At 39.1% G+C, this 20,910-nt stretch overlaps 6 protein-coding genes across 6 annotated transcripts in view; 5 read left to right on the forward strand and 1 right to left on the reverse strand.

Moving 5' to 3' along the window:
* The window catches only part of LOC138335443 (tripartite motif-containing protein 3-like), a 134,063-nt gene that overhangs the window by 103,346 nt on the left and 9,807 nt on the right, over positions 1-20,910 (reverse strand). The window lies entirely within an intron of this gene.
* On the forward strand, positions 11,388-13,376 carry LOC138334610 (uncharacterized). Its single transcript, XM_069283251.1, has 2 exons — positions 11,388-11,786; positions 12,207-13,376. The coding sequence occupies exons 1-2, from the start codon at positions 11,388-11,390 to the stop codon at positions 13,374-13,376; spliced, it is 1,569 nt and encodes a 522-aa protein (XP_069139352.1).
* Positions 13,466-13,957, forward strand: LOC138334611 (uncharacterized). The gene has a single exon (XM_069283253.1). The coding sequence runs from the start codon at positions 13,466-13,468 to the stop codon at positions 13,955-13,957; it is 492 nt and encodes a 163-aa protein (XP_069139354.1).
* Positions 14,251-14,667, forward strand: LOC138334612 (uncharacterized). The gene has a single exon (XM_069283254.1). It carries the CDS (start codon positions 14,251-14,253, stop codon positions 14,665-14,667), a length of 417 nt encoding a protein of 138 aa, XP_069139355.1.
* LOC138334613 (uncharacterized) lies at positions 19,686-20,285 on the forward strand. The gene has a single exon (XM_069283255.1). It carries the CDS (start codon positions 19,686-19,688, stop codon positions 20,283-20,285), a length of 600 nt encoding a protein of 199 aa, XP_069139356.1.
* On the forward strand, positions 20,375-20,866 carry LOC138334614 (uncharacterized). The gene has a single exon (XM_069283256.1). The coding sequence runs from the start codon at positions 20,375-20,377 to the stop codon at positions 20,864-20,866; it is 492 nt and encodes a 163-aa protein (XP_069139357.1).

Raw genomic sequence — 20,910 nt, forward strand, 5'->3', positions numbered from 1 at the left:
AGACCACCCTCCTGTTCCATGGCGGCCGGCGGACTCAATATATAAAATCACCTTCTTCTCCGTCTTGCTTTTCCTTTGCTTCTTCTCTGAATGCATTCTCTCTTTTTTCTCTCGCATTTCATTGAGTCGTTCCAAACGTGTATCGAAGTGTTTTCTGTTAGATTTAGGTACTGTAGGTTCCTAAATATGGATTTCTTGGTTTCTTTACATTTCCACGTAATCAAAATAAACATGTGGAATTTCACTTCGTTTTCAATCAATGGTCTAATTATTTTTTTTTAACTTTTCTGTTTTCTAGCGATTCTACTCCACGTGCTGATGAAGTTAATTTTTTTCTGTATCGCCCTCTCCTTCGTTTACCGTTGATGTTGTTTAGCGATCCCATTAATAACTTAATAGTTGGATGTAACAACAGATGAAGATAAATTACATTTTTTATTATTTGTGACACATGCATACCCTTTTATATACCGGGGAAAACATTGCAAAGTCCAGAGTTCCGGAAAATCATCAGATTTCTATGATGAAAAATTTTCTTCAAAAGAGGAACTAGGCACATTTAATAGAAAAGTAATTTTAAAACTTTATCTAGACTATGAGCATTACATGTACCTGTCTTAATTTTTTTCAATATTATCATCAATTTTATCCTTATTTATAATAGATTCTACTTATATCTTCATGAACAATATTATCTCCATATAAGTTTTACCAAGTCTAGTTATCCAAATAAGTCACATTTTTATTTGTGTTGACTGTAGAAATCCAATGTCAGGAGTCTTAGTGTTTCTTTTTGTTTATGATTTTTTGATAAAATTGACGAGGATTATTATTTCTTTAAGAGTTCAAGCTCCAGCACTGACACAGAAAATAACCAAAACTAAAAGTATTACCTTCCAAACAGCAATATTTATAAGTAAGTACAGAAGCTGGCACAGTCCTGTCACTGTCAAAGTCAAAGATAATCAACTTTATGCTTTTTATTGATTGATACAGATCAGCTTTCCCTCGAATACTCAAAGTACGTATACATAAACCTGGACACTTTGGTACATACGTACCCTTAGAAACAAACGCCATAAAACATAAGGACGGGTCCAAAGACAACAGTAAACAAACGCCTGGCTACATAAGGACAGGTCCAAAGACAATAGTAAACAAACATAAGGATCAATAAGGACGGGTCCAAAGACAACAGTAAACAAACATAAGGATACATAAGGACGGGTTAAAAGGTAACTGTAAACAAACGTCAGGACACATAAGGACGGGTACAAAGACAACAATAAACATACGTCAGGATACATAAGGACGGGTCAAAGACAACAGTAAACAAACGTCAGGATACATAAGGACGGGTCCAATGACAACAGTAAACAAACGTCAGGATACATAAGGACGGGTCCAAAGACAACAGTAAACAAACGTCAGCATACATAAGGACGGGTCCAAAGACAACAATAAACAAACGTCAGGATACATAAGGACGGGTCCAAAGACAACCAGTAAACAAACGTCATGATACATAAGGACGGTCCAAAGACAACAGTTTACAAACGTCAGGATAAATAAGGACGGGTCCAAAGAAACATAAACAAACGTCAGGTCCAAGGAGACAGACAATAGTAAACAAACGTCAGGATACATAAGGACGGGTCCAAAGACAACAGTAAACAAACGTCAGGATACATAAGGACGGGTCCAAAGACAACAGTAAACAAACGTCAGCATACATAAGGACGGGTCCAAAGACAACAGTAAACAAACGTCAGGATACATAAGGACGGGGCCAAAGACAACAGTAAACAAACTTCAGGATACATAAGGACGGGTACAAAGACAACAGTAAACAAACGTCATGATACATAAGGACGGGTCCAAAGACAACGGTAAGCAAACGTCAGGATACATAAGGACGGGTCCAAAGACAACAGTAAACAAACGTCAGGATACATAAGGACGGGTCCAAAGACAACAGTAAACAAACGTCAGGATACATAAGGACGGGTCCAAAGACAACAGTAAACAAACGTCAGGATACATAAGGACGGGTCCAAAGACAACAGTAAACAAACGTCAGGATACATAAGGACGGGTCCAAAGACAACAGTAAACAAACGTCAGGATACATAAGGACGGGTCCAAAGACAACAGTAAACAAACGTCAGGATACATAAGGACGGGTCCAAAGACAACAGTAAACAAACGTCAGGATACATAAGGACGGTTCCAAAGGCAACAGTAAACAAATACAGGATACATAAGGACGGGTCCACAGACAACAGTAAACAAACGTCATGATACATAAGGACGGGTCCAAAGACAACAGTAAACAAACGTCATGATACATAAGGACGGGTCCAAAGGCAACAGTAAACAAACGTCAGGATACATAAGGACGGGTCCAAAGACAACAGTAAACAAACGTCAGGATACATAAGGACGGATCCAAAGACAACAGTAAACAAACGTCAGGATACATAAGGACGGGTCCAAAGACAACAGTAAACAAACGTCAGGATACATAAGGACGGGTCCAAAGACAACAGTAAACAAACGTCAGGATACATAAGGACGGGTCCAAAGACAACAGTAAACAAACGTCAGGATACATAAGGACGGGTCCAAAGACAACAGTAAACAAACGTCAGGATTCATAAGGACGGGTCCAAAGACAACAGTAAACAAACGTCCAGGATACATAAGGACGGATCAAAACAACAGTAAACAAACGTCAGGATACATAAGGACGGGTCCAAAGACAACAGAAAACAAACGTCAGGATACATAAGGACGGGTCAAAAGACAACAGTAAACAAACGTCAGATACATAAAGAACGAGTCCAAAGACAACAGTAAACAAACGTCAAGATAAATAAGGACGGGTCCAAAGACAACAGTAAACAAACGTCGGGATATATAAGGACGTGTCCAAAGACAACAGTAAACAAACGCCAGGATATAAAAGGACGGGTCCAAATTGCAACAGTAAACAAATGTCGGGATATATAAGGACTGGTCCAAAGACAATAGTTACTATTAATGGTCATAATAAAATTAGCATGTGTTTGTGTTTTTTTTTTTTACTACAACTCAGAGGCTTGTTAATTTCAATTCAGAAAGCAGATGGGAAAATTGACATTTAGCATTTTGTCCACTGTAGTAGTAAGATTTTCATTGTTTTTTTTTAAACTATCCTTTTACAATAATTTGATAGCTTGATGTTTAGCACTTCACGTCGATCTTGCAATTATCTGCTAAGAATGATTACATTCTAGTGTCACATAGGCAGACAGACGGGCATAAATTGGATCATATCGAATTAATGGTATCGTTTGTCAATTAAGAATATTTCGGTTGTTCCATGTTTAATGTAGAGGTTTAAGTTATATCATAAGTTTGATAATTATTTTTCGGAAAATCACAAAAAAAAACTCAATCATTAGTTTTTGAAATGAGACCTCAACAAACTAAAACTTCACCTGAGAACATTCTTAAGAGAAAACATATCGATTTTTACAAATGCGGTGATCATGTTTGTGTAGACCAACACGAAATATGTGGTATTTTGTTTACTCACGACGAGCTTATCACCAATATTCACCGTTACAGGTACAAAGTACATAGTTTTTCTTCATGTATACGACTAAGATTTATCTATAGACATTAGACCAGGTCCACGTATATGTAAACCATGGCAAGTCAATTTTATCATTTGTGGAATTGTATATTCACGTCCTTGTGTATATCACTTCCTCCCTAACAATATCGTCATTCATACTATCATTGTAATGGTATGTATAGGAAACACAATCTTAACCAGTTTATGTCGCCGACTGTGAAATATTACAGGTGAATCTAATACCAGTGTTACAACCCTTACTAAGTGAAGCGCGCTTGTCTTCGTCCATTGTTAGATCAACTACCACGGTATTTCCATTCTACTACGTTTACACCTCGTTCCAAATAAATACCTCCGATATTTTAAAAAGACAGTAATTATAAACTAATTACAGACAATATAAGGTTTTGAGTTTTATTAGTTTAACGTCCTATTAACAGCAATATTAATGTGCGGACGTGCCAGAATTGTTGGTTGAGGGAAGTCAGAGTACGCGGAAAAAATTACCGAGCAGCGGTCAGTACCTGGCATATCCCCTACATGGGATTCAAATTCGTGACCAAGAGGATGAGGGCTTGTGGTAATATGTCGAAACATCTAAACTACTCGGCCACTGTACCCCCACAGATAATATAAAATTCTCCATATCATGGTATATTTTATTATTATTAATATCAAAAATGATTGATTTTAGATTGAACTTTACAATTACAGAAATTGCGATTACATAAAACAAAGAACTTCACCTTATAGGACATAGGTCACGTCTTATTATATCAACATTACCTTTTGTTTGACTGATGTCTTTTTTGGATAATACTTTCAATATTTCTGTCCTTGGTGATGTTCTCTGTTGTTAGTACTCCCTGGTAGATACACCCTCTGAAACCAATCTATAAAGTCCAGTACGCTCCGTTTATCATGCCGCAACGTAGTGTAGACTGATTACGTGGTTAACCGATGATTTCGGGGGATACCAGAAATTTGCTATATTCCTCAACCCCATACTTAAACTGTATAAAAATGTAGTATGCACATAAACTAAGTTAACTTTAGTCACATTACAGCCGTATATGTGTCTTTACAATGTTTTTTCTTGTGATCTTCGAGTGAACCTGGTTTTAGCAGGTTTGGCATATTTGCTCAGCTCATGTATATTTCCGTATAATATATCAATATATTGTGATATGTCAGTGTTTGACTGGTTAAAAGCCGACGACTGAATGTGACACCTAAGTATTTAGCTTTGACTACATGTTGTAGTTGATCATAGTCTGTTTGTTGTTTGTTGTGACGAGGATATTACATTTCTCTTGCTGATTTGACATTTTCCATTGGACATCCAGGTTTTCTTGTAGACAAATCGCACCACAGAGGGATGTTATAGTCAGTTATACAATGGTGCTATATGTATAAAGGCGTACAGTGATACAATGGTGTTATATGTATAAAGGCGTACAGTGATACAATGGTGTTATATGTATAAAGGCGTACAGTAATACAATGGTGTTATATGTATAAAGGCGTACAGTGATACAATGGTGTTATATGTATAAACGCGTACAGTGATACAATGGTGTTATATGTATAAAGGCGTACAGTAATACAATGTTGTTATATGTATAAAGGCGTACAGTGATACAATGGTGTTATATGTATAAAGGCGTACAGTAATACAATGGTGTTATATGTATAAAGGCGTACAGTGGCGTACAGTAATACAATGGTGTCATATGTATAAAGGCGTACAGTAATACAATGGTGTCATATGTATAAAGGCGTACAGTAATACAATGGTGTTATATGTATAAAGGCGTACAGTAATACAATGGTGTTATATGTATAAAGGCGTACAGTGATACAATGGTGTTATATGTATAAAAGGCGTACAGTAATACAATGGTGTTATATGTATAAAGGCGTACAGTAATACAATGGTGTTATATGTATAAAGGCGTACAGTGATACAATGGTGTTATATGTATAAAGGCGTACAGTGATACAATGGTGTTATATGTATAAAGGCGTACAGTAATACAATGGTGTTATATGTATAAAGGCGTACAGTAATACAATGGTGTGTTAAGGCGTCGATACATGGTGTTATATGTATAAAGGCGCAGTACAGTGATACAATGGTGTTATATGTAAAGGCGTACAGTGATACAATGTGTATAATAAATGTTATGTTATATGTATAAAGGCGTACAGTATACAATGGTGTTATATGTATAAAGGCGTACAGTATACAATGGTGTTATATGTATAAAGGCGTACAGTAATACAATGGTGTTATATGTATAAAGGCGTACAGTAATACAATGGTGTTATATGTATAAAGGCGTACAGTAATACAATGGTGTTATATGTATAAAGGCGTACAGTGATACAATGGTGTTATATGTATAAAGGCGTACAGTAATACAATGGTGTTATATGTATAAAGGCGTACAGTAATACAATGGTGTTATATGTATAAAGGCGTACAGTGATACAATGGTGTTATATGTATAAAGGCGTACAGTAATACAATGGTGTTATATGTATAAAGGCGTACAGTATACAGGTGTATATGTATAAAGGCGTACAGTGATACAATGGTGTTATATGTATAAAGGCGTACAGTAATACAATGGTGTTATATGTATAAAGGCGTACAGTAATACAATGGTGTTATATGTATAAAGGCGTACAGTAATACAATGGTGTTATATGTATAAAGGCGTACAGTATACAATGGTGTTAATGTTAAGCGTCAGTATACAATGGTGTTATATTAAAGGCGTACAGTATACAATGGTGTTATATGTATAAAGGACGTACAGTGATATGTATACAATGGTGTTATATGTATAAAGCGTACGTACATGGTGTTATATGTATAAAGCGTACAGTAATACAATGGTGTTTATATGTATAAAGACGTACAGTAATACAATGGTGTTATATGTATAAAGGCGTACAGTAATACAAGAATAATCACGTGCTAAAACTGAGTTTACAATCAATGGTTAATGGTGAATACTCGATATGTAGAAGTAACTCTAGAGTTATCCACTACCCAAGTTTAGGACCATCAGGATTGGATGAGAATTGCTACTTACTAACTTAAATTTTCAAAACCCAAGATTGTTTCACGTTGGCCATCTTGAATGTGGAACAGTCTCAACTAGTGCAATACGAGGCAATAAGTGGAACCAAATTGGCTATGTAAAATCGAACAAGAAACGCGATATCACCTCTCTAGCAATTTTGTTTTAATGAAACATTTTGGAGCAAAATAGAACAATTAATTAATGATTGTATTATAATAAGCAGTATTATTGAACATAATTATATTGATATATACGAAAAAGAAAGAATTTTCAGAATTTCCAAGTATGAGGATATATATAAATATTAGAAAGTCGTCAGTTTGATCATAAATAGCTTGATCCAAAGAGATGAAATTTAAACTTTTAGATCAATTAAATGATACATATAAATATAGGCGAAGTTTGTGTAAAATAATTCTAATATAAGCACACAATGTAAATATATACACTCACCAGTTCAAATTTAGTGTGATCATAAATAACTTGATCCTAAGGGATAGAATATTAGATCAATGAAATGTATAGGCTTCATTTCGGTGACATATGAAATCAAATAAGATGGTTTGAAGTCCTATCATAATGGTGTTATCTATAAAACTGTCTACTGTTGTGTATACAGGTTGCATGGGTGTTATAAGATTAATAATAGTCAAAGGGAGATATGTTTTTTAATTTATGAAGAGTTATTCCCCTTCATTGTATTCTCTTGTATCATAGACAGTTGAGATAGAGATTTGTTACTGAATAGAAGTGTTTGTTGCACTGAATACAAGACAATGCATAATAATCATAATTTTATGAACACGTTTATCGTAATAATACAAGTAGATACATACAAAGATCTATGAAAGATACATGTACATGTCTGGCATAATAAAATAAACTGATAATTAATTAAAGTGTAATTTTCAATTTTTCATACATAATTTAGTTTTTTCCGAGATTATTTCAATAATCAATGTTATTTAGCTACCAATTTATTTTTCAAAATAATGCGTGTAAACTATACGCTCACTAGTTCAAATAGAAAAAAAAAACAATGTTATAAACAACTTTCTGGAAATAAGGAAAATGGTGTGCAAATGCTACGTTAAAATTGTGTTAAATGCATCTATATAAACATACAACAATTTTTGATAGTTACTTTCTTTTATCCGTTGCCTGAATTCAATATTATCCAAAATATTTTTGTACATAGGTACTACAAAACATTGCAGTCATTTAAAAAAGGCGATCAAAATAAGTTTTAAATAGTTTGCCCTTAAATCTGAATATCACATAACAAATCAAAATGGACTTCATCATCAATTTGATGAATATCACAATAGGTATATAACCTTTGGGGTCTAGGGATACCGCTGTGTCTACCAGTTTCAGCATTCAACGAATAAACATTTAATCTGTACTTTATTATTGTTTTATTTTGAAAGTTAATGGTTTACTGATGTAGTCCTGTATAATAAAATCAGTTTCTACGTTATATGGAGTTATGGAAAAAGGAAAACGCAATAAACAGAATTCCATATATCAGTTCTTGAACTTTATTTATACACGACCAAGCCAGCCACAGTTTGGAAATTATATACATAGACAGTGGCGATTTCAATACAAAATTTCCATCTCGATATTTCGGGGTTACTATATGTTATCACTGTCGTTATATCCACCCATGGAGTATTTCAAAGAAACACCGAAGGCTCTGTTTGTGACCATAGATGAGAAGATAGTTTGGTTCTGTGATATTAATAATGCAAATATCACAAAGAATTGTATGATAAATTTAAAAGTGTTTTGAACTTGTGTTAATAGTTGCTAAATTTTAACACCAATCATGAGTTTACTATTATGTATAATTTGATATTAATTAGACTTGATTATATTTACTCTATGGATATCCTTTTTGACATTTAAGATAAACACTCGATGTGTAATAATTGTCTATATCCTATGGTAATTTGCTTCTGATACCTTTCATAAAGGATTCATTGTCCAGTCTATTGCGTAATCGGAATACTAATTGCCTAAGGGACTCTGACAACGGCTTAATAATCTCCGAATGAGCGATATATGTCAATCATAATTCTATAATTGTATTGTATGAAGATGTATTTTAAAAAAAAAACGTGATATATTTTATTTTAAATGAATTCTGTCCCACACTTTGTACGGAACACTTCAGGTACACTCCTAAATATCCCTCCGTCAAGTCAAGGTTACTATTATTAAATTTCGAAGTTAAACTGCAACATTCTCTTGAGTCATCTTTATAATTTGACAAAACGTGCGGAAGTTTCCGTGTGTTATTAACATTAAAGATGCTCCATCGCTGACAAATTATGGTACATCTATTTTCTCAATAAAAACAGCAGACGAATCAGTGTTTCCTTCAGTTACAAAAATTACTTGACACCATTGCATATCTGATATACCATTTCAAGTTTGCCTACACGTTCTAGTGAGCGCCAGTTTGACAAATTATGGTACATCTATTTTCTCAATAAAAACAGCAGACGAATCAGTGTTTCCTTCAGTTACAAAAATTACTTGACACCATTGCATATCTGATATACCATTTCAAGTTTGCCTACACGTTCTAGTGAGCGCCAGTTTGACAAATTATGGTAAATCTTTTTTTCTCAATAAAACACAGCAGACGAATCAGTGTTTTTCTTCGGTTACAAAAGTTGCTTGATACCATTGCATATCTGACATACCATTTCATGTTTGCCTACACGTTCTAGTGAGCGCCAGTTTTCATGTCACCAACACTGGAGGTGTTTCATTGGGTATGTCTGTATATGGTCCCATACATCCTAGATACTCCAGGGGTTCCGATCACTTATGATATCTACACCCCTGGACTATCTCATAGTGTTACCGATAAGTAACGGTAATTTAGTAAAATTCCGGTTTCGTCCCGGTACCCGGTCGGTGATTAGTAACGCCGGGAGGTAGTGACGTGGGAATATTATGGGATGGACGGCATGGCGTAACAGGAAAACAACGTTGAGAAGAGTAAAGATGGAGTTTGATAAGCTTCCTAACTATGGGACATAATCGTTGGTGCACAGGTTATTTGTACCTATAAGGCACAAACTGTTGATAACATCTAGTAATGAAGTAGCACAGGTAGGCTCGTTATATTTTTAATATTGATGTCGGTATTGGCCAAGCATTGTTGGCAGCCTGCGGTATGTACTACCTGGAATGTGACTTTGTTACGGCGAACTGTTCAATAAATAAGTGCTTTTAGCGTTACATACCTCGTGCGTTATATATATATATGTGTATGCTGTATAATCACTGGCGACTAATGGTCCACCACAGCTGTACAAATAACCTACATGACCTACGCCTACGTAGTGAAGAAAAATAATGTGAAACATGAACAATGAATAACATTTATTTTGAATGAACTGGTATGTTGAATCATATGTAAGCACGTTCGTCAGTGAGATATAGGATTCCCCCACTCACATAGAATTGAACTGTTAATACAAATACTAGCACTGATTACTATTCGTAACAGTGTGTGCTATGGCTATGGAAACAAAATCTAAGGGAGATAACCCTCGTGACACAGAATCGGGTAGGCAAAGGGTACCTAGCACGAAGATAAATTCTGATGATCATATACGCGAACAACTTTTACATCTGTACAATTCTCGTGCCGGATATGCTAGTTCAGTTACTCGTAAACTGCATAAATTTGACTTGTCAATAAAAAACAGTGATATTGACTTAGTATCTCTAGATGGTCATTTGGATAGCCTACAAGATGCATTCAACAAATTCGAGAACATACACCTTCAATTTGTGAACATGGCGGTTGATCATGATAAGGAAAAGGTAGATTCGAGTGAGAGACAGTTTGCTGAAGTGCTACAAAAGGTCCAGGGCGCACACAAAATTCCAGATAATAGCGCATCGCGAACATATGGAAACTAATGACCTAGTAAAACCTGAGGATAATGTTTCTAAAGTATCTTCAAAACGTTTGAAGGCTTCATCCGCATCTAGTGCCCTAGCAAAGGCCGCAGCAAAACAAGCCATGCTTGAGGCGAAGGCTGAGTTTATCAACGCAGAAATGGATCTAGAATATCAACAGTTTCAGGTTGAGCAGAAAATGAAAAGACTTAAACTCCAAGCCGATATTCAAGCTGCCAACGCAGAGAGAAACGCATTATCCAAGTACGCGAAATCATGCGACAGCCTAGGTACCGAATACTTTGCCGTTAAGCCAATATATCGCCGAATCAAATATGCTCAACCCTTCCGCACCGACATTCTACCCGGAAACGCGCCACGTCCAGGAAAGTTATTGCGATCAGACATCTGGCGGAGCCCAGCCTCAAGGCTTTAGCACTAGCTCAACTGTTCAACAAGGAAGTCATTACGATCGGACATCGGATGGAATGAGACCTCAAGACTTATGACAAAGTGTACAAATTCAACAGCAAAGCGAATACGAATTACGATTGCTTGATGCTGTGAGTCTACCTAAGGCCAGCATTGTAACATTTGATGGTAATCCATTGGACTATTGGATGTTCATAAACTCCTTTGACGCAAGTGTTGGGCTGTCTAGGGTCGGAGATGGTGTAAAGTTTAACAGACTGTTCGAATATTGTACTGGAAAAGCTGCTCAAGTTATCAAGCCATGTTTAATGATGAAACCTAACGAAGGCTACAAGCAAGCCAGAAAACTGCTAAAGGAACGGTTCGGGAACAACTTCATGGTGGCCGAAGCCTGGATAAAGCAAATAACTGAAGGAGATCCTATCCGAACAAACAATCCTCAGGGAGTCCGCGATCTGGCTGATGATGTTAAAGCATGTGTGGAGGCACTAAGGGCTATGGACATGCTTGAGGAAATAGATTCTCGTTGTCGTATGGTGAAACTTGTTTCGCGATTACCGTTATACATTCAAGGAAGATGGCGTAAGGAAGCACAGCGAACGGTGGAGATTACAGGGAAATACCCGCACATCGTCAAGTTTACCTCCTTTCTAGAAACAGTTGCTAAGGAACTCTTTGACCGGTGTTTGGAGTTATTGAACAGAAAGAGCGTAAGGACACGAAGTCAAAATCGAAACCCACAAAACGGGAAAGTACTAGGTTTTAGTGTGCAGAGTACTGACAAGTCATCGAAAACAGCCGACAAGTCAACTGATTCTGGCTCGAAGGAATATAACTGTTTTATATGCAGTGGTAATCATCAGATGAGCACCTGCAAAAAGTTTCTTGACATGACACCAGCAAAACGGCTAGACGTTGTGAAGGAACATAAACTGTGTTTTAACTGTCTGAACTATAGCAACCACTCTGCAAAGTTCTGCAAACAATCATCCAAGTGTAATATAGACAATTGTAAGACGAGACACTCAAAGTTGCTTCATACCTCATTTCTGGTGAAAAAGGACGGGTCACAAAAGTCAGAAACATAATCTCAACATTATGTCAAAACGTTACCGACTTCTGAAAATAAGGTAGAAGCTAACAGTAGCGCATGCGGAGGGCTCGAAAATGGAACCTCGAAAGTGTCACTTCCTATTGTAACTGTCCTTGTTCGAGGTAAAGGCCAAAGCGACTTTGTAAGAACCAATGCATTATTGGATCATGGCAGCAACAAGACTTTCTGTTCAGTTGAACTGGTGAACCAGCTTGGAATTAGTGGTCAACCTGCTTCTCTCAATTTGAAAACTCTTAATGACGGAAAGGACATGCTGGTAGAAGAAGTATATCTAGAGGTAATGAGCACTGTGGTCAAACGTAAATGTCGCGAGATACTCTGTTTGCCAAGAGTTTACGCCTTAAATGACTTTCCGGAATTACGAAGCAGTGTAGCAACATCAGCGGATGTGTATAGGTGGAACCACTTGAATGACGTCTTAGTGCCACACAGGCAAAATGTAAGTCTGCTCATCGGTCAAGACGTTCCCAAAGGATTGATGCCTATTGAAGTACGCCGCGGCAAGGATGGAGAGCCTTACGTTATAAAGACAGTGCTTGGATGGACTATTAATGGCCCGCTTGGTAACATTAGTGAGGACCTGCATATGGCATCAGCATGTCATTTTGTCTATGGCAAGTCAGATTCCGATATTAGTCTGGAGGCGAGAGTGGAACAGTTTTGGTCGATTGATACAGGCCAGGTCTTAGCAGGGAGCGTGCCAGAGTTGTCGGTCGATGATAGGAGAGTTTTGAAAGTGTGGAATGGCTCAATTAAGCTAAAGGAAGGACATTATGAGCTCAGCATTCCGTTTATTGACGAATGTCCCAACTTTCCAGACAACAAATCATTGGCATTAAAACGGCTTCTTTACCTGAAGAAACGCCTATCTGAAGATACTGATCTACACAAGAGATATACTAAAGAGGTCAACAAACTATTTGATAAAGGTTACGCTGAATGTATTCCATCAACCTGCAATACGGAAGAAGGGAAATTATGGTATCTGCCCCACCATGCTGTTTCTAATCCTAACAAGCCCGACAAGCTAAGAGTTGTCTTCGATTGTGCCGCTGAATGTAAGAACACCTCGCTAAATAAGAACGTATCGCAAGGACAGGATTTGGCAAACAAGTTGCTTGGCGTTCTGCTAAGGTTTCGCGAGCGTAACATTGCGCTTATGGCAGACATTGAAGCAATGTTCTAAGAAGTGAAAGTTCCTCCTCAGGACCGCGACGTGTTGAGGTTTCTGTGGTGAAGGACGGGGACTTGACCCAAGAACCTACAGTATATCGAATGACTGTGCATCCTTTCGGAAGTGTTTGGAGTCCAAGTTGTACGAACTTTGCTTTGAGGCATACCGCTGAGGCAAATGCTGCATCCTTTGATCCCGAGACTGTAAACACCGTGTTGAACAACTTTTACGTTGATGACTGTCTGAAGTCAGTTGATGGTGAGGAACGCGCAATAAAGCTTGTTCGTGAACTGATACATATCACCTCATTAGGAGGTTTTCGACTTACCAAGTGGGTGTCAAACAACGATGCAGTAATGGAAACTGTTGCATTAGGAGAACGAGTCTCGGAAAGGCGCAATATCGAATTGCATTGTGGATCACTGTCCATCGAAAGAGCACTTGGCGTTTTATGGAATATCGAATCCGACACTCTGGGAATCAAAATTGGAGAGAAAGATACAAACTACACACGACGAAGCGTCCTAAGCGTTACTAGTTCTGTGTATGATCCATTAGGTTTCGTCTGTCCATTCGTTCTTCAAGCGAAATAGATTCTTCAGACAGAGTGTAGGATGAACAAAGACTGGGATGACGACTTGGAGGACAAAAGTAAGAAGTCTTGGTCAAAGTGGTTAAATGAGTTGCTAAAGCTCAAGGAGTTTGAGATAGATCGTTGTCTCATGCCAGATAGTTTCAGCTATGCAGAAAGATTAGAACTACATCATTTCTGTGATGCGTCCCAGGAAGCTTATGGAGCGGTTTCTTACCTTCGCGTGGTAAACTGCAACGGGAAATTCATTGTGCGTTTCTTCTTGGAAAGTCTCGGCTTGCTCCTATAAGGAATATGGCTATACCGCGACTGGAACTTTCAGCTGTCGTGCTGGCAGTATGCGTCAGTAGTATTTTAGGCCACGAACTGGGTCTTAGAATTGACAGAAACGTGTTCTGGTCAGATAGTATGATTGTTCTACAATACATCAAGAACAAGAAGAGACGTTTCCACACATTTGTTGCAAATCGCGTCGCGATCATACATGATGGATCTTCGCCTGAGAGTTGGAGACACGTTGACGGAAGTCTGAACCCCGCTGGCGACGCTTATAGAGGGCAAAACGTCTCAGAAATGGTTACAAAGAAACGGTGGAAACAGGGGCCGGATTTCCTGTGGCAGAATGAGTCTGAATGGCCAGAACTTCCGACATGCTCAGATATCTCTCCCGATGATACGGAAGTTCGCGCGCTGAAGCTAAGTCTTGTCTAAGTCAGATGGCCCAATAGATAGATTTTTGACACACTACTCATCATGGCACCGTCTAAAGAAGGCTGTAGTTTGGCTTTTGAAGTACAAGGATTATCTTCGTAAGAAAACCGTAACAGGCTGTATTTCTGTGGAGGATCTCAGGGACGCCGAGATTGTGATATTTCGATACATGCAGCAACAAACGTTTGGCGAAGAACTGTCTGTTTTGAAATCTAGTCGAGGAAAGATTAGTAAAAAGAGCCGTATATATGCACTAGAGCCAGCCTTGGAACTTGGTGGCCTTCTTCATGTAGGTGGAAGATTGTTATCTGCTCCTATTGCAGACTCCGCGCAGCATCCTGTAATTCTTCCAAGAGATCATTACGTCACCAAACTCATTGTTCGACATACCCATGAGATCGAGAGCAGACATTCTGGAAGGGAACATGTGCTCTCTGTTCTGAGGCAAAGGTATTGGATCCCAAAATGTCGTCCATTGATAAATGCCATCCTACGTAATTGCGTGACTTGCACAAGAGCAGTGTCAGGATCTCAAAAAATGGCAGGACTTCCCCCTGATCGAGTACGTCCTGTCAGGCACCATTCACATCTGTAGGAATAGACTGTTTCGGACCTTTTTACGTGAAAAGGGGCCGGAGCCAGGAAAAGAGATATGGATGTATCTTTACGTGTCTAGCAATGCGTGCGGTGCATATTGAAAAGCTGCATTCCCTTGAAGCAGATTCCTTTATCAACGCGTTAATACGCTTCATGTCTCGACGGGGAGTTCCGGAACTTATTCGGTCAGACAACGGAACCAACTTTGTTGGCGGAGAAAAGGAGCTGAGAACTTCTATAAGACAGTGAACAGAGCATGTAAACACAAAGGAATACCTTCTGTTACGGAACATCAAATGGGAATTTAACCCTCCAGCAGCTTCGCATATGGGCGGAGTATGGGAAAGGCAAATACGCTCCGTGAGAAAGGTTCTTAATGTCATCTTGCGCAATCAGGTTCTTGATGATGAACGCTTGGACACCGTATTCTGTGAGGCGGAATCTATTGTTAATACGCGTCCTCTTACATATGTATCCGACAACCCAAATGACTTGGATCCACTGACACCTAATCACTTGTTGCTGCTTCGCCCAAACAACGTAGTTCCAATGGGGATATTCAAACAGCAGGACCGTTACGGACGGCGTTGGAAGCAAGCGCAATATTTAGCAGACCAGTTCTGGGAAAGATGGCTCGCGGAGTATCTTCCAACATTGCAGCTTCGGAAAAAGTGGAAAACCGAAAAGGAGAACTTTCGAATTGGAGACATCGTTTTAGTGATGGACGAGTCTACACATCGTACGAACTGGCCTCTTGGCCGCGTTGTGGAGACATTTCCGGGAAAGGATTGTCTCGTTCGGAGTGTTAAACTAAAAACGAAGTCGACCGTTCTTATTCGTCCGGTACATAAGTTGTGCCACTTGGAGCTTTCCAGAACATAGACCACAACCGCGATTTGGTTGAACTTTTCTGATACTAACATTGAACATTTATCTTGTTAAGTTAAATGACGTGTTTTTGAGAGATTTGCAACGTATAGGGTTAAAAGCCATAATAATGCCCGTTCGGGAGTGTACAACGTGCTCTGCTCTGCAAATCTTTTCATTCTTTTTGGATTTTATTTCTTGTATAATGAAAATAAGTAATTGTAGTATTATGTTTGTATAGTATTTTGTTTGAAATGCTCATTGTTATAGTACTCGCATTTAGGGGCCGGTATGTTACCGATAAGTAACGGTAATTTAGTAAAATTCCGGTTTCGTCCCGGTACCCGGTCGGTGATTAGTAACGCCGCGAGGTAGTGACGTGGGAATATTATGGGATGGACGGCATGGCGTAACAGGAAAACAACGCTGAGAAGAGTAAAGATGGAGTTTGATAAGCTTCCTAACTATGGGACATAATCGTTGGTGCACAGGTTATTTGTACCTATAAGGCACAAACTGTTGATAACATCTAGTAATGAAGTAGCACAGGTAGGCTCGTTATTTTTAATATTGATGTCGGTATTGGCCAAGCATTGTTGGCAGCCTGCGGTATGTACTACCTGGAATGTGAATTTGTTACGGCGAACTGTTCAATAAATGTGTGCTTTTAGCGTTACATACCTCGTGCGTTATATATATGTGTGTATGCTGTATAATCACTGGCGACTAATGGTCCACTACACATAGTAAAACTGAAGGCAGCTCAGAGGAGAATAAATCTGAACCAATTACAGGCCTGAATCACTGGCGACTAATGGTCCACCACAGCTGTACAAATAACCTACATGACCTACGCCTACGTAGTGAAGAAAAATAATGTGAAACATGAACAATGAATAACATTTATTTTGAATGAACTGGTATGTTGAATCATATGTAAGCACGTTCGTCAGTGAGATATAGGATTCCCCCACTCACATAGAATTGAACTGTTAATACAAATACTAGCACTGATTACTATTCGTAACAGTGTGTGCTATGGCTATGGAAACAAAATCTAAGGGAGATAACCCTCGTGACACAGAATCGGGTAGGCAAAGGGTACCTAGCACGAAGATAAATTCTGATGATCATATACGCGAACAACTTTTACATCTGTACAATTCTCGTGCCGGATATGCTAGTTCAGTTACTCGTAAACTGCATAAATTTGACTTGTCAATAAAAAACAGTGATATTGACTTAGTATCTCTAGATGGTCATTTGGATAGCCTACAAGATGCATTCAACAAATTCGAGAACATACACCTTCAATTTGTGAACATGGCGGTTGATCATGATAAGGAAAAGGTAGATTCGAGTGAGAGACAGTTTGCTGAAGTGCTACAAAAAGTCCAGGGCGCACACAAAATTCCAGATAATAGCGCATCGCGAACATATGGAAACTAATGACCTAGTAAAACCTGAGGATAATGTTTCTAAAGTATCTTCAAAACGTTTGAAGGCTTCATCCGCATCTAGTGCCCTAGCAAAGGCCGCAGCAAAACAAGCCATGCTTGAGGCGAAGGCTGAGTTTATCAACGCAGAAATGGATCTAGAATATCAACAGTTTCAGGTTGAGCAGAAAATGAAAAGACCAAGCCGATATTCAAGCTGCCAACGCAGAGAGAAACGCATTATCCAAGTACGCGAAATCATGCGACAGCCTAGGTACCGAATACTTTGCCGTTAAGCCAATATATCGCCGAATCAAATATGCTCAACCCTTCCGCACCGACATTCTACCCGGAAACGCGCCACGTCCAGGAAAGTTATTGCGATCAGACATCTGGCGGAGCCCAGCCTCAAGGCTTTAGCACTAGCTCAACTGTTCAACAAGGAAGTCATTACGATCGGACATCGGATGGAATGAGACCTCAAGACTTATGACAAAGTGTACAAATTCAACAGCAAAGCGAATACGAATTACGATTGCTTGATGCTGTGAGTCTACCTAAGGCCAGCATTGTAACATTTGATGGTAATCCATTGGACTATTGGATGTTCATAAACTCCTTTGACGCAAGTGTTGGGCTGTCTAGGGTCGGAGATGGTGTAAAGTTTAACAGACTGTTCGAATATTGTACTGGAAAAGCTGCTCAAGTTATCAAGCCATGTTTAATGATGAAACCTAACGAAGGCTACAAGCAAGCCAGAAAACTGCTAAAGGAACGGTTCGGGAACAACTTCATGGTGGCCGAAGCCTGGATAAAGCAAATAACTGAAGGAGATCCTATCCGAACAAACAATCCTCAGGGAGTCCGCGATCTGGCTGATGATGTTAAAGCATGTGTGGAGGCACTAAGGGCTATGGACATGCTTGAGGAAATAGATTCTCGTTGTCGTATGGTGAAACTTGTTTCGCGATTACCGTTATACATTCAAGGAAGATGGCGTAAGGAAGCACAGCGAACGGTGGAGATTACAGGGAAATACCGCACATCGTCAAGTTTACCTCCTTTCTAGAAACAGTTGCTAAGGAACTCTTTGACCCGGTGTTTGGAGTTATTGAACAGAAAGAGCGTAAGGACACGAAGTCAAAATCGAAACCCACAAAACGGGAAAGTACTAGGTTTTAGTGTGCAGAGTACTGACAAGTCATCGAAAACAGCCGACAAGTCAACTGATTCTGGCTCGAAGGCAATATAACTGTTTTATATGCAGTGGTAATCATCAGATGAGCACCTGCAAAAAGTTTCTTGACATGACACCAGCAAAACGGCTAGACGTTGTGAAGGAACATAAACTGTGTTTTAACTGTCTGAACTATAGCAACCACTCTGCAAAGTTCTGCAAACAATCATCCAAGTGTAATATAGACAATTGTAAGACGAGACACTCAAAGTTGCTTCATACCTCATTTCTGGTGAAAAAGGACGGGTCACAAAAGTCAGAAACATAATCTCAACATTATGTCAAAACGTTACCGACTTCTGAAAATAAGGTAGAAGCTAACAGTAGCGCATGCGGAGGGCTCGAAAATGGAACCTCGAAAGTGTCACTTCCTATTGTAACTGTCCTTGTTCGAGGTAAAGGCCAAAGCGACTTTGTAAGAACCAATGCATTATTGGATCATGGCAGCAACAAGACTTTCTGTTCAGTTGAACTGGTGAACCAGCTTGGAATTAGTGGTCAACCTGCTTCTCTCAATTTGAAAACTCTTAATGACGGAAAGGACATGCTGGTAGAAGAAGTATATCTAGAGGTAATGAGCACTGTGGTCAAACGTAAATGTCGCGAGATACTCTGTTTGCCAAGAGTTTACGCCTTAAATGACTTTCCGGAATTACGAAGCAGTGTAGCAACATCAGCGGATGTGTATAGGTGGAACCACTTGAATGACGTCTTAGTGCCACACAGGCAAAATGTAAAGTCTGCTCATCGGTCAAGACGTTCCCAAAGGATTGATGCCTATTGAAGTACGCCGCGGCAAGGATGGAGAGCCTTACGTTATAAAGACAGTGCTTGGATGGACTATTAATGGCCCGCTTGGTAACATTAGTGAGGACCTGCATATGGCATCAGCATGTCATTTTGTCTATGGCAAGTCAGATTCCGATATTAGTCTGGAGGCGAGAGTGGAACAGTTTTGGTCGATTGATACAGGCCAGGTCTTAGCAGGGAGCGTGCCAGAGTTGTCGGTCGATGATAGGAGAGTTTTGAAAGTGTGGAATGGCTCAATTAAGCTAAAGGAAGGACATTATGAGCTCAGCATTCCGTTTATTGACGAATGTCCCAACTTTCCAGACAACAAATCATTGGCATTAAAACGGCTTCTTTACCTGAAGAAACGCCTATCTGAAGATACTGATCTACACAAGAGATATACTAAAGAGGTCAACAAACTATTTGATAAAGGTTACGCTGAATGTATTCCATCAACCTGCAATACGGAAGAAGGGAAATTATGGTATCTGCCCCACCATGCTGTTTCTAATCCTAACAAGCCCGACAAGCTAAGAGTTGTCTTCGATTGTGCCGCTGAATGTAAGAACACCTCGCTAAATAAGAACGTATCGCAAGGACAGGATTTGGCAAACAAGTTGCTTGGCGTTCTGCTAAGGTTTCGCGAGCGTAACATTGCGCTTATGGCAGACATTGAAGCAATGTTCTAAGAAGTGAAAGTTCCTCCTCAGGACCGCGACGTGTTGAGGTTTCTGTGGTGAAGGACGGGGACTTGACCCAAGAACCTACAGTATATCGAATGACTGTGCATCCTTTCGGAAGTGTTTGGAGTCCAAGTTGTACGAACTTTGCTTTGAGGCATACCGCTGAGGCAAATGCTGCATCCTTTGATCCCGAGACTGTAAACACCGTGTTGAACAACTTTTACGTTGATGACTGTCTGAAGTCAGTTGATGGTGAGGAACGCGCAATAAAGCTTGTTCGTGAACTGATACATATCACCTCATTAGGAGGTTTTCGACTTACCAAGTGGGTGTCAAACAACGATGCAGTAATGGAAACTGTTGCATTAGGAGAACGAGTCTCGGAAAGGCGCAATATCGAATTGCATTGTGGATCACTGTCCATCGAAAGAGCACTTGGCGTTTTATGGAATATCGAATCCGACACTCTGGGAATCAAAATTGGAGAGAAAGATACAAACTACACACGACGAAGCGTCCTAAGCGTTACTAGTTCTGTGTATGATCCATTAGGTTTCGTCTGTCCATTCGTTCTTCAAGCGAAATAGATTCTTCAGACAGAGTGTAGGATGAACAAAGACTGGGGTGACGA

Source organism: Argopecten irradians, chromosome 11 (genome assembly GCF_041381155.1).
Source record: "Argopecten irradians isolate NY chromosome 11, Ai_NY, whole genome shotgun sequence".
Taxonomy (NCBI): domain Eukaryota; kingdom Metazoa; phylum Mollusca; class Bivalvia; order Pectinida; family Pectinidae; genus Argopecten; species Argopecten irradians.

Excerpts from the sequence above, each read along its gene's own strand:
- LOC138334610 (XM_069283251.1), top strand. The coding sequence starts at position 11,388 with ATGAAACCTAACGAAGGCTACAAGCAAGCCAGAAAACTGCTAAAGGAA. Across the intron at positions 11,787-12,206 it reads AGTTATTGAACAGAAAGAGC|GTAGAAGCTAACAGTAGCGC; the intron begins GTAAGGACACGA and ends TCTGAAAATAAG.
- LOC138334611 (XM_069283253.1), top strand. The coding sequence starts at position 13,466 with ATGACTGTGCATCCTTTCGGAAGTGTTTGGAGTCCAAGTTGTACGAAC.
- LOC138334612 (XM_069283254.1), top strand. The coding sequence starts at position 14,251 with ATGGCTATACCGCGACTGGAACTTTCAGCTGTCGTGCTGGCAGTATGC.
- LOC138334613 (XM_069283255.1), top strand. The coding sequence starts at position 19,686 with ATGGCATCAGCATGTCATTTTGTCTATGGCAAGTCAGATTCCGATATT.
- LOC138334614 (XM_069283256.1), top strand. The coding sequence starts at position 20,375 with ATGACTGTGCATCCTTTCGGAAGTGTTTGGAGTCCAAGTTGTACGAAC.